This window comes from Theropithecus gelada, chromosome 2 (genome assembly GCF_003255815.1).
Source record: "Theropithecus gelada isolate Dixy chromosome 2, Tgel_1.0, whole genome shotgun sequence".
NCBI classification, from domain to species: Eukaryota; Metazoa; Chordata; class Mammalia; order Primates; family Cercopithecidae; genus Theropithecus; species Theropithecus gelada.
The window spans coordinates 31,953,742-31,966,847 of record NC_037669.1 but is presented as its reverse complement, the minus strand read 5'-3'; the positions used below and the strand labels follow the sequence as shown (position 1 = coordinate 31,966,847).

The window sequence follows — 13,106 nt, the reverse complement described above, 5'->3', positions numbered from 1 at the left end:
CTAGTGCACGAGGCCCCTTCTATCTATATTGGAAAAATAAAAAAGAAAAGCCATAAAATTACTAGCTGCAAACCAAAGAACTTGATGACTGCCTAAGGCTCTCCAGTCGATCACCTATCAAATTTTTTATTCAGGGTGCTTGATTTTTCGCCCCCACCTCCGTTTTCAACAGAGCTTCAACAAATAATTTATTGTCCTTTCAATGCAACAATTTCCAAACTGTTTTCAAAGATTTCATCCCATTTACCATAAAAACAAAGCAAAACAAAAACAACCAAAATATAACTCAAACATATAGCACCACTCTGTGATCTGTTAAGTTCTTGAAATATTTTGTAACTTAAACTCTGCAAAGATCACAGTGCATGTCAGCATATTAAAGAATTTTAAAAGCATGAATGAGGAGGTAGGGAAAGAGACTCTATCATACCCTAGTAGTGGAAGTGCAAATAAGACAGCCTCTTTTGGAAGACAGCTGGTAAATGGGCCGGCCGCGGTGGCTCACGCCTGTAATCCCAGCACTTTGGGAGGCCGAGGAGGGCGGATCACGAAGTCAGGAGATCCAGACCATCCTGGCTAACACGGTGAAACCCCGTCTCTACTAAAAATACAAAAGAAATTTAGCCGGGCGTGGTGGCGGGCGCCTGTAGTCCCAGCTATTCGGGAGGCTGAGGCAGGAGAATGGCGTGAACCCCAGAGGTGGAGCTTGCAGCGAGCTGAGATCGCACCACTGCACTCCAGCCTGGGCAACAGAAGGAGACTCCATCTCAAAAAAAACCAAACAAAAATAAAAACAAAACACACACACACACACACACACACACACAAATCCTCTTACTAAGCAATTCCACTTCTAAAATGTTACTGCATAAGATCTGGTGTGTATGCAAATAAATGTACATGGATTTGTGTTTGTTGTGACACAGGTTGCAAAAGATCTGCTTGAGCTTTAATAGGAGACTGATTCAATTACAGACCAGCCATACAATGAAATCTATAAAGCTACTGAAATGATGGAGGTAGATCTGTATCTGCTCCTAAGGAAAAAACCCTTGAAATACTATCACATGAAATAGGGTATGAATAGAATGAATAATTTAGTCCCAAATATATAAAAGAAGAAAATATATACATACTGAAACATATATAAAAATGAATAGAGAAAATCTAAAACAATATTTCTAGCTTGAAAATGAGAGATCAGAACTTTTGTGATGATAAAGAGACTTACTTTCATCATACAAATTTTTGTTATATTTTGAATTTTTTACTAGGTGAATGTCCCTTTTTAACTACAAAAAGCTAGTCTAAAAAATAATGGCCCTGAAAGGTTCAGCAGAGAGTAAAACTATTTAATTGCATTTAATCCAAAATATCCTAACCTATTTGCCCATGGACTATAATTTTTTGTTTGTTTTTCCTATTCCTTGTGAAACACTGTTTTAACTGATACCACGTTCAGTAAGTTTCAGTCAATTTGCAGACATATTTTCTAGGCCTCGGTTTTCTTTAGAGACTCTCCTAAAGATCCCAGTTAATATGCAGGAGGCCAAGGACAGAGACCAGGGACATGAATAACACAGAGTCCTGGGACTTTGCCAGTCAGCGTTCACATTTGCAGCTCCTTCACAAGTACACGGCCATTTCCCTTACTGACAAGCAGAAGGGACGTGGCTCCTGTAGGGTAAAGTACAGCCTGAATTGTGATCTGGATGACTGCCTGCAGACTGATCTACTCCTGGGCTTGTTGTGTATGAGAAGCAGGGGTGGGGGTAGGAGTGGACAAAGCTGATAGGTGATGACCGTAAACAGAGCTGAATGGGTAGCGTTTGTCCAACTAGGTCTCACCAGCCAGTTATATCATAAATACATATTAAAAAGTGAATGAAATATAATTTTTGCCTGTTTTTTTAGAATTAGGGTTCTGGGTAATTTTTCACATACCAAGAAGGTTTTGGTATTTTTAAAAAATTGAAATCAGTCACCAGCAGGTTGGGTTTGGAAAGACACACTTACATGGGTCTGAAGCTTGGAGCTTAGGTTTGAAGCAGTTGGCCAGGGCATTAAACCACTCACCTGGCCGATAGATGAGAGAATGAAATAAGGCTCACAGAGAACAGGAGCACAGAAGAGTGAAGCAGTTTTGTCTGAAGTTCTTTAAAGTTGTATTTTTGGAAAATTCTGGGTGAGGTTTTCTGAAGACAATACCACATCATACAGTTTTGTTTATGCAGTGTGCAGACACCAAATTGTATTAACTGAAGAAAGCAGCTCTGGATGTTTATAAAACCCAATGACAAAAAGCCCTAGAGAGGTAAAGCAGGGGACCTGGGACGGGCAAGCCACTGGCTTCAGGCCACTAACTTCTGCAGTAACTGGAACCTCATCCAAAGTGCTCCTCAGTGAAAGGCAGACATTCCCCTACTGGCTCATCTTCCAAATTCTGGGGCTCCTGAGCCACTCTTCCCTTTCTTCCACAGGCTGCTTGGTTTCTCACACTTCTCCTTATAAACATAACCTGACCTCACTGGATTGATTAAATGACTAGACTGTTACTTATATTTTATTGTATCGATACATTTTACTATTCCTGGTGATGCTCATAAATACTGATAGTTATCCCAAAACAGGGTTTTTTCATAACATCTGGTATGACACTACTCTTTTTTGGCGCCTGAAAAGAAAGCAGAGCTATACCTGTACTAAAAATGGACATGTTTCACATGTGATCCCAGAAGAAATAAGAGGTTCTTAAGAAGTATGCCAGTGGCACTAATATTCCTGCATTTATATAAGATTCGGTAGGGTATGTTTCTTGTCAGCTGACATTTGAGAATCCAAAAATATTTCAGTCACTTAATAAATACTACTGATCACTAGTTTACCAACGAGCTTTATTGTCTGTGCTTAAAAGACCATTCTAGTTTATGAACTATAGTTGAATGATTTTCAGCTACAGTTGCCTAATTGTGTGTGACTTAAATGGGACGTATGACAATCAATCAATCACAAACCACACCCCCTTTTTTTTCTGGTGTGGTAGTTTGAAAGGCAATATTTTTTCTGATCCCACCCTATAGTGATAGTACTTCTAGTATGATATTGTGATGTTTCATAAAATGCAGTGAACATAAACAACTTGTTACCTAAATAAAGAATGCATTAAAACAGAAGAACAAATAAAAGGAACTATTTTGATCTAAAGAATAAATTTTACTTAATATTTATTGGGACCTGAGTTTACTTCAGAAGTAATATAGACCGCTTCGCACTTTTTAAAGTAACATATAATGTCTATTATTTCTAGAAAGGAAATTCATATCATATGGACTATATAATCTAAATATAAAATAATGTACATCTATAAATCTAATATTGCCATTAATTCTGTTATGTATCAACCTACCTATTTACACTGAATTTCAATTGCCTTTGCTCTTTAACACAGGGTTCTCGTTTTGAGTATATGGCTTAAATTTTTTTTATCACCCACCTGCATAATAAGAGAATGTTCGCTTGTTCCGATCAAAAACAAACCAACGTTTTTTCCACGTTTTAATTTTCCCACCCATTTTGATGAGGAATCCTCGGCAGGTCTTCTCTGTGATTGATACATGGTAACAGGTGTCAATATTGTGGCCAGCAGTCTCTACATGGCTCCGCAAATCAAAGTCTTCCTTCCGGACAGGCAGGTAGCGTGTCAAAGGACGAGCCTGGAAAAGTGCAAAACTCATTGCATCTATAGCTATTTGTTTTGTTTTAGGTCACAGATGTTTAGAAGCAGAAATTAACTGTAAAACCTAAGCTTTAAAATGCCCATATGATTAAAAGAGCTTAAGATAAACAAAGCACTTATCATTTGGAGTCTAAAAAGTGGATAGGATTTTCAGAAAGATGCTGTAATATGTAGGGGAGAGGTAGATAAATTCAGAGACCTGATTCTATTCCTTAAGATGGGCAGTTGAGAAAATGAAAAATGGTCATTTATCGTAGTGTAAAAGATGTACTTTGCTCTTAACAAACACAGAGTAATGAAGTATGAAGTTTTCTGGGCTGCTCCCTGCAGATGAGGACGGCTTCACTGCTAAGTTTCCAGAAGTTGTCCCTGCCACAACTTAACAATCATTCTCAAGTAATCTCAAGCATGACATGATTGATTGAACACTATTTAGTAAGTACGGCCCCCACAGGATCCCACAAAGCTGTACTTGTCAGTTTACATATATTCCGATAGAAATTGACAACAGAGATTTATATTTTGAAAAGTAAAGCTAAAATAAAGACAGAAGTGGAATCAAAACGACCTAATGTAATGAACTGTCCAGGACCAGATGCCAAAGGGATGTATTTAGATGTCTTTCATGTTACTGATGGCTGGTATGAAAGCTCCTCCAATCTAGGAAGCATATATCTCCATGGGTGATAGTTCTAAAATGGTGTCTTATTTTACGCTGTTAAATAACTCCACCTCTTTGCCTTGGGGAAATGACCTAACTACATACTTGGAGGCAACACTTATAATCAGGATTAAAATAGAATTGTGCTTTTTGGTTTGGCTTCAGATAGTAAACAAGCATGGATGACTTTCACTGCAAGTCAAAATTTGGCACAGGGTTGGGCATGATGAAATAAAATAAACAAATTTTACTTTCTACTTTTCCTTCAATACTTAACATTTGATTGTGTGGTACTTTGGTTGTAACAGATGCTACAGGCTTACTAATACCTCAAAACACACAAAGTCTTAAAGATAGTCTCTAACTGCTATACTATCAAATGGCCAGCAACCACAAAGAATAAAAGTAATGGTATCTTTTGCCTTTGAGTCTAGCGAATCTTGATAAAATGGAGTTGAGCTTTAAATTACATAGTACTTAACAAAACTTTATGTTAGTTTCTCAGAAAACATATTATGTAAGCAGCTATAGTGACAAGAACAGAGATTCAAAATCTACGACGACCAAGATAAGACATTAAACAAAATGTGTGGTTTCTCCAAATTTTGCTTGAGTACAAGCTTGTTCACAGGTGTGGAGGCCTAGTGTAGCAAAGAGGAACACGTGTTACAATACAGCGCTCAGAAAAAAAAACAAAACACTACCACCACGACCAAGACACTGGGCATGGTGAAAAATCACCCTGCTCTAGATTGTTTGCTTGTAAAGGACGGCTTGGTAGAACCTCTTCCATTCCCCAAGCAGAGGTTTCAGTTCAGATGTTGTATTTGTTTTCAGCAGCAAATCCAGTTGCATTTTTAAAAGCTGCTCAAAAAAAAATTCTCTTTTTAAAATGTACTCCAAGGAATGGGTGGAAGAAACAGTGCTGCTCCTGGCAAAATGTTCCATGCATGACTAAGGAAAAGTGTCATTTGGTTGGTGGTTCCCTAAGAGTTTTGAAATGAACTCCCATTTTTTTTTTTTTCACAGGAATGCACACTCTTCTCTTAACCTGTACATGTCAAGTGCTAATGCTCAGTGCCCAGGAAAGCATCCTCAGACACAGAATAGCTGTCTTCTAGGAACTGCCACCAGGGGGCAACCTGCCCTTATCCATTCAGATTGACCAACCAACCTGTGCCCTTTGTTTCTCCCTTATTTTTACTTCCTTTTCTATTAACTTCTGCCTCTGGCTAGTTTCTTCCTGTAATCGTTTTTCCAGGATTTCCCGGCGTCGTTTTTCTTCTTCCAGGGCTCGTTTTTTGGCTTCCATTTCCCGTTCCTAAACATTATGCATAATAATGATTATTTTAAGACATACTGGTTATACTTGAATGGTTCCAACCAATATAAAAAAGATAATTCTTACTAGACAAATCTTAGTTTGTAGACTAGTCTCTTATAATACATAACCTACAAGAAAACAACTCATAACCATGCCTGGTATAGCTTCCAAAATCATCATCTGCAGAAATGCAACCACTAAATTTAATTAATAATTAAATTGTGGTCTTTAGTGAAAATCCAGCTTGCTAATATATTCAGTCATTTCATCATTTCATATCAACCAGCAAGTCTCCCATTTTAAATAAAAAGCCTCACAAACTGTCCCCAGCACTTATCATGTGATTTAGCCTGTCTTTTGACTACTGTCTTCTAACTGAAGGCCATGGTCCCGCTAATTCCTGTTGTTGCTCTGTAGCTTCCTGGCTGAAGGTCACAGAGGAAGCATATGGGGAAGTTAGAAAAGGAAAGGAGGTGCCCATTAGGGCAGGATGCAAAAGCATTTTGGGGGATTCCTAAGGAAGTCAGATTCTGACTTGAAATACAGTCATAATAACGTGGGATTTTAAATATTACAATAGTGCAGTTAGCACAAGCTGGGAAGGATGAAATAATGCATAAAGACATGACATTCCTCCCTGCTCCTTGGCAGGAACACAAAGCAGCCATCAAAAACAACAACAACAACAAACTACAAGCGTTCATTTTGGTCTATGTCAATACTATATATTTCAAGTTATGGGAAATCCACTGCAGTAGAGAGCCTTAGAAATCATCTAACACCTTTATTTTTCAGATAAGAAAATGAGACTGAGAAAGGTTGAGTGATTATTCAAGATCACACAGCTCCTTAAGGAGGAGTATTGCCTGATGCCAAGCGCAGGGCTCCTGCACCGTGGTATTACAGACCTCTGGCATGAACATATGAAGCTTACCCTGGATTCGAGCAGCCGCGTCCTTTCTGCATGAGCCTGCTTCAAAAGTCTCTCCATTTCTTCTATTCTAGCAATATTTGAAGTGCTGGCACTGAATCAAAAACCAAAGCCTTTTAAAAATATTGGTTTAGACTGAGAAATCTCTCTAATACACACACACACACACACACACACACACACACACACACACACACACACACGGGGTCAAGGGAGGTGCATGATAAAATCCAAGCATACATAATTTAAAGAATGTTACTTACGAGTCATTGGACCGAAGAGGCAAATCAATTCAACTCTGAAAATTGTAGGTTACACTGACTTACCTCAGTTTCGAAGACAAAATATAGGCAAGCAAAATAATGCCAATGCTTTACTCATAGGTAAATAAACCAAAACCAAATCTTACAAAGTGTGAGTTCTAAATGCTCCCTCCAAAGTCTAAAAATAATGGCCCATGAGAGTCCTTCCCATTAGTTTAATGACTTAAAGATATCAGACCAACAAGACTATCACCAACGTTCTATATAAATGACTGGAGCCTATATAATGTTCTTCAGTTGCGGAATATACATTATGAGCTACTTTTTGTTGTCCCTTTATATATGTGGACACTTCATTTATTAAATTATGATGCCAATTAAAACATGACTTCTCCTATAGGTGCAATGGATGGATAGCATCCAGTTTTGTGAAGAGTACCCCCTCATGATAACAATCAGAAAACTGTATAAAGAGATTTAAGAGGTTCAAAAGAAATGATGGGAAAGGTATCACTCGAGTGAAAGATGAAACCAAAGGTAGAGAAAAGTGCAAGAACAGTCAGGGTAACTAAAAGACAAAGCGAAAACTTGAAAATGTTTAACACAAAACAGGAAATTTTATTTTCCACTTGCTTACATTCTAGTTGACTGTTCTGGAAAAGAGAGACTATAACCTAGGTCAAAACTTACTTACTTTGCTATTTCAGCTACGGGGACCATATGCTGTTTCTAATGCATGATACTTGTGTACTCATTTAAGTACCTGTCTTCTTTACTAGACTCTCTTGAGGACATACAGACTTTCATGCCTGTATCCCTGTAGCATAGAACCTGACACGAAGTAGGGATACATGTTTGTTAGACACATTCATATAAAAATAAATTCATTAAAAATTCATATAAAAATGAAAAATCAGAGCCGTCTTGGTTATAGATAATTATTAATATAGTATTCTCAAATTATATTTTTGCAAATCAAACCTAGGATGGTTTAAATCTAGGGTTAAGAGTTCTATCGAAGAGAACACAGGGCGTACAGTTTATTCTATAATCAGTACTGACAGCCCCATTACAAAACACATCCATTAAGGAGTGAACTGTCTGAGGAATATCGGATCCTTATAAGCTTAACAATTAGTCTGCACTTGGCAGAGTAACCTTGGACCACTTTTTAGCCAAGTGTTTTCTCCCACATGAAAGAGAAGAATATGGCAATATCTTCTCATTATTTCCATTAGCCAGTGAGGAGATACAAAAGAGTAAGCTCTGTTCTCTTCAGCTAGCAAGAATCCAAGTGAAAGAAATCTTTTAATTTTTGTACAGGAATTCTTATTCTCCTTCATTGTGAATACCTGACTTCATGGATGGAAGGGGATAAACTTCATTGGTCCAATTGAGAAAGCCAAAGACATGCATGCAGGACATATAAGGGCACCAAATTATATTTATATTCTACAGTGTAGTTTGTGACATCAAATATGTATGTTTTATATCTCTCATTAATTTGAAAATAATTTGAATTTCACTAAGTTTCAGGTCTTGAAAACTCACCAGTTAGTCAGAACAAACTCACCAATAGCCTAATGCCCATTTATCCCTTTTTTTCATATAGTCAATGTTTACTGAGATTTCACCGTTTACCATTTTCTTTGCTTACATGTCTTCCCTCTTCCCCCCACCATGAGGTTTATTGAGCATACAAATACTTGACAAACAAAATTTGTATGTATTTATAGTATACAACATGGTGTTTTGATGTATGCATATATTGTGAAATGATTAGTACTATCAAGCTAATTAATGGGGCTCACTTCTGTAATCCCAGCACTTTGGGAGGCCAAGGCGGGCAGATCACCTGAGGTCAGGAGTTCAAGACCAGCCTGGCCAACATGGTGAAACCCCAACTCTACTAAAAAGAAAGAAAAAAAAATTAGCCGGGTATAGTGGTGGGTACCTGTAATCTCAGCTACTCATGAGGCTGAGACAAGAGAATTGCTTGAACCCGCAAGGCAGAGGTTGCAGTGAGCTAAGATTGCACCACTGCACTCCAGCCTGGGCAACGGAGTGAGACTCTGTCTCAATAACAATAATAATAATAGGAACATGTTTATCACCTCATGTGGTTGCCTTTTGTGTGTGTGTGTGGTGAGACACATTTGTCCCTTAATTCTTTCTATGATAGCACTATTGCAGAATGGTAATTCCTAACAAGTAGTTATGTGTGGCCATGATCATCTTCCATAGTTGCTTTGCACAAAACTAACTCTGTGGTGCTGGCAACTGCAGATAACTAATCCCCATGGTCAGAAACTACTAATATTTAATGTCATCGTCTTACGAGATCTTCTGAATGTCAAAAAATTAAAGCCAAAGTAGAAGATGCCTGTAAAAGCTGGAATGCAAAGGGGAGAGAAAAACAGGCATTTCTCTTCTGTACCACCATCAACTTTAAAACAAAATGCATGATACTCTAAGATAAGCTCTTACCATTATGATGGAAAAATAAGTGATAAACACCAGGGAAGCAGGTAATGAGGAACTAATGTTTAGAATGTGTATTATGACAAAGCATCCTTAATTGGAAATTTTTTGCAGATTGGTAGAAAGAAGAGTAAAAAACTAAAAAATCTTTTCTGCTTAAGATTCGTTTTTAACTCGTGTACTAAAATATCCCCAAATTATAAGCCTATTAATGAGGTAATTCCATGCTGAAATTCTGGTTGCATAAACTTGGTCTCGTGGTTTATTATGTAACAAAAAAATATTTGTAGGATGATAGGATTACTTAGAGTTGTGGGTACGTTCGCCCTTCACTTTTTGTGGAGACATCACTTTGTGACTACCAGAAAGTTACATGAGTTGGACAGTGTTTCTGCTTTTTCAATATCATTATTTACAGTGTAGACAAACATAATGCACAGAAAATAGGTCTTGGGTCATAGAAAACAGACAATTGAGAGTCAATTCTGCATAAAATCTCCATTCTGCTAAAATTATTAAACTGGCTTATAGAAGAGTATTCTGAATACTACCTACACCGATACTTCTTATTACTATTATCATTATTAACTTACTAAACCCTGACTTTGTGCTTATCCTTTGAGAAAATGTTAAGAACCAGTACAGTCAAAGGCACAGAGATCTGAGAGTTCTTCATCCTCTCAATCATTAAGCTCTGAGAGGTGTACCAGGAGAATGAACAGGAGTTGGGTTGGACCTAGAGTGCCAGGTTCTAGGATCTGAGAGTAGGTAGTGGGACATCAAAACTTTAGAAAAGGAGGAGTACCATGGCCACATTTATATGTTAAGACCATCTTTGCTTGCCTCAAAGTATAAATACAAATGTGAATACTTAAATCCTTACAAAAATTTTAACATACAGGATAGCAGAAAGCTTCCTTTTAACAAATACAAGGGTAAGAAATCCTCCAAAGTTCTGACTGTAGTTGGAAATTATTTTTTTTCTTTTTTTTTTTTTTTTTTTTTTTTTTTTGAGACGGAGTTTCGCTCTCGTCCAGGCCGGAGTACAATGGCGCAATCTTGGCTCACCATAACCTCCACCTCCCTGGTTTAAGGGACTCTCCTGTCTCAGGCTCCTGAGTAGCTGAGATGGGCTACCATGCCCGGCTATTTTTTGTATCTAGTAGAGACAGGGTTTCACCATGTTGGTCCGGTTGGTCTCGAGCTCCTGACCTCAGGTAATCCACCCACCTAGGCCTCCCAAAGTGCTGGGACTACAGGCTTGCGCCACTGTGCTGGGGCCTTCTTTTTTAAATCAAAAGCAGCATAAGTGAAGCTTAGAGCTAACCAACAGAAGGAAGTCAATTTTAAAGCACAGTGTAAATTTGAGCTCAAGTGGAGAAAAACAGGATAAAGGTGAAAACAGATTATATGATGCCTGACTAGCTAAGTTACACAAGATAAGAGAAACTACTTTCAAAGGTCATCATGATACCAACCCTCTTCTGCATTATAGACCCTTTATGTCTCAAAAATTTGGGCTTGTGCATATACAGTTCCCAAACTGATGGCTTTACTTGTTGTGAGCAGTAGGCTCTTTCCTTCCCCATAAATAAATCTTACCTAGAGATGTTGTCAGGTGAGCAAGCAGAGATGCTGGTCTCCATGCTATCAGAGCTATCTAAGCTCAAAGTATCAAAGGCCTGGTCCTTGTAGCTGTGATCTGGATAATGGAAACTATTCAAGTAGACATTTGATTCAGATGCTGTGCGGTTGTAAAATTCAGATTTCTGCCTGTGTCCTTCACTCATCTGTTGGTGATTATAACCTAAGGAAAGAGCCATAAATACGTTAGTGTGCCTCATTTTTCAGTCTTTGAAACTTAATTGTCTACAGACACAAGCCAGCAACCAGAAACATCTGCCTATGAAGCTTGGGCCTTGGTCTAATTTGTTTTGAAGCCAAGAAGATCAAAGAAAGACCGCCATGCTCAGTGCAAGCAACAGTTTGAATGAAGTGGTCTGCTGAATCTCTTATCCCTCAGCAGGATCACTTGACACTTTCCTATGGCATTCCTACATCTCAGCACAACCAGCAACACACAAACACAAAATAAACCAAACAGAAACACAATCAAAAGCCCTGAATCCTCTCGAAATGGCTGTGTTCAAGTGAAAATAAGATGCCTTCTAGTGACAAGCAAAACCAGGGTTTTAGGGCAAGCACTTCTTCAACGGTATTCAACTTAAGGAGCACTCAGTCTGGTCATAAAACAGCAGGTGGAATCTTTCAAGTGTAGGGTTTGAGAAACTCATATCTCATATCATCACTGACACTTTTAATCTTGTTAAGATCCAAACTACACATTTTCCTCATTTTCTCTCTCTTTTTCAGTTGTTCTTGTCTGTCAATTACTTATTTAATTCAGAGTCAACACTCTTTCCAATGATTGTGCTCCTCTAACTACCCTAGCTCTCTTCTTTTCCCACCATAACAATCCACCTTCCACAAGCTGTTGAAAATTTCAAACAACCATTTGAAAATGTAGGCATCAGTAGGATGAAAAGCACCATAAATAAGAGGTCTTTTCTTTATTTTTTATTTTTATTTTTTGAGACGGAGTCTTGCTCTGTCACCGGGCTGGAGTGCAGTGGTGCGATCTCAGCTCACTGCAACCTCCACCTCCTGGGTTCAAGCAATTCTCCTGCCTCAACCTCTCGAGTAGCTGGGACTACAGGCGTGCACCACCATGCCCAGCTAACTTTTGTCTTTTTAGTAGAGGTGGGGTTTCACCGTGTTGGCCAGGATGATCTCAATCTCTTGACCTTGTGATCCACCCACCTCGGCCTCCCAAAGTGTTGGGATTACAGGCGTGAGCCACCGCGCCCGGCCAAGAGGTCTTTTCTTTACCCTGGTGCTCGATCAGCTGGCACATTAGGTTATTGGCTTTACCTTGTGTTATTGTTCTGGCTTGCTCTCTGATCACTGATTTAGGGCATTACGAGTCAAATTTTCTTCTTTTCAATTCTCTATTTATTATATAATCAGGAGCAGGCATCATACTGATTAACAAATTCCTCAATTCATTAAAAAACTTTTCTCTAGCCAGTACTAGAATTTGTAATCTCTTTCTCCCTGATAAGAGTATGTCTACTCGAATAGTTTCCATTACCCAGGGAGTTATTAACAGAGCTATTCAGAGTTCACAACTGGACCATTTGAATTTCCTCTTTTTTTGTGCTCTACCTACCTTTCAATGAACGTTTTAGTAGCAATGAAATGGTCAATAGTAGGCAAGAGGATGAAAGAAGAGAAGTAATTCTCAATGCTTTCTCAGCTACTGATTAAACATTTCCATTTTAAAATAGAAGCCACATCCATGATGCCTTAACAAAGCATTGTATGTCAAAATTTCTGTAAAATGGTTTTAATTTCATGCAGAGTGTTCATGCCATTAGTATTTGGAGTGGTTTTAGATATTTAAGTGAAAATAGGTTATTTCAGATTAAGACATTTCTGGGAAAATAAGTTACCTTAATATAATCGGCCATTATAAATTATAAATACTTATATATATATATATTTTAAAGTCACATAGCATTTAGCTAAGGGAAGATGCAAAACATAAAAGCACACCACAAGACTAAATAGAATATCATGAATTATAATGATCAATCCACACAGCATGAAATGAAGCTGGTATAGTCATATAAGTGAAGCTGCGCCTTTTT

The 13,106-nt window shown here is 38.1% G+C and overlaps 1 protein-coding gene across 2 annotated transcripts in view; it reads right to left on the bottom strand.

The window, feature by feature from the left end:
- Window positions 1-13,106, bottom strand: part of PHLDB2 (pleckstrin homology like domain family B member 2) — a 232,901-nt gene that overhangs the window by 1,199 nt on the left and 218,596 nt on the right. For both annotated transcript variants that reach the window (XM_025376656.1, XM_025376657.1), the window contains 4 exons: window positions 10,999-11,203; window positions 6,656-6,746; window positions 5,572-5,718; window positions 3,494-3,713 (listed from right to left, as the gene is read on the bottom strand). In XM_025376656.1, the coding sequence (XP_025232441.1) occupies window positions 3,494-3,713; window positions 5,572-5,718; window positions 6,656-6,746; window positions 10,999-11,203 (663 nt within the window). The remainder of the gene's footprint in view (window positions 1-3,493; window positions 3,714-5,571; window positions 5,719-6,655; window positions 6,747-10,998; window positions 11,204-13,106) is intronic.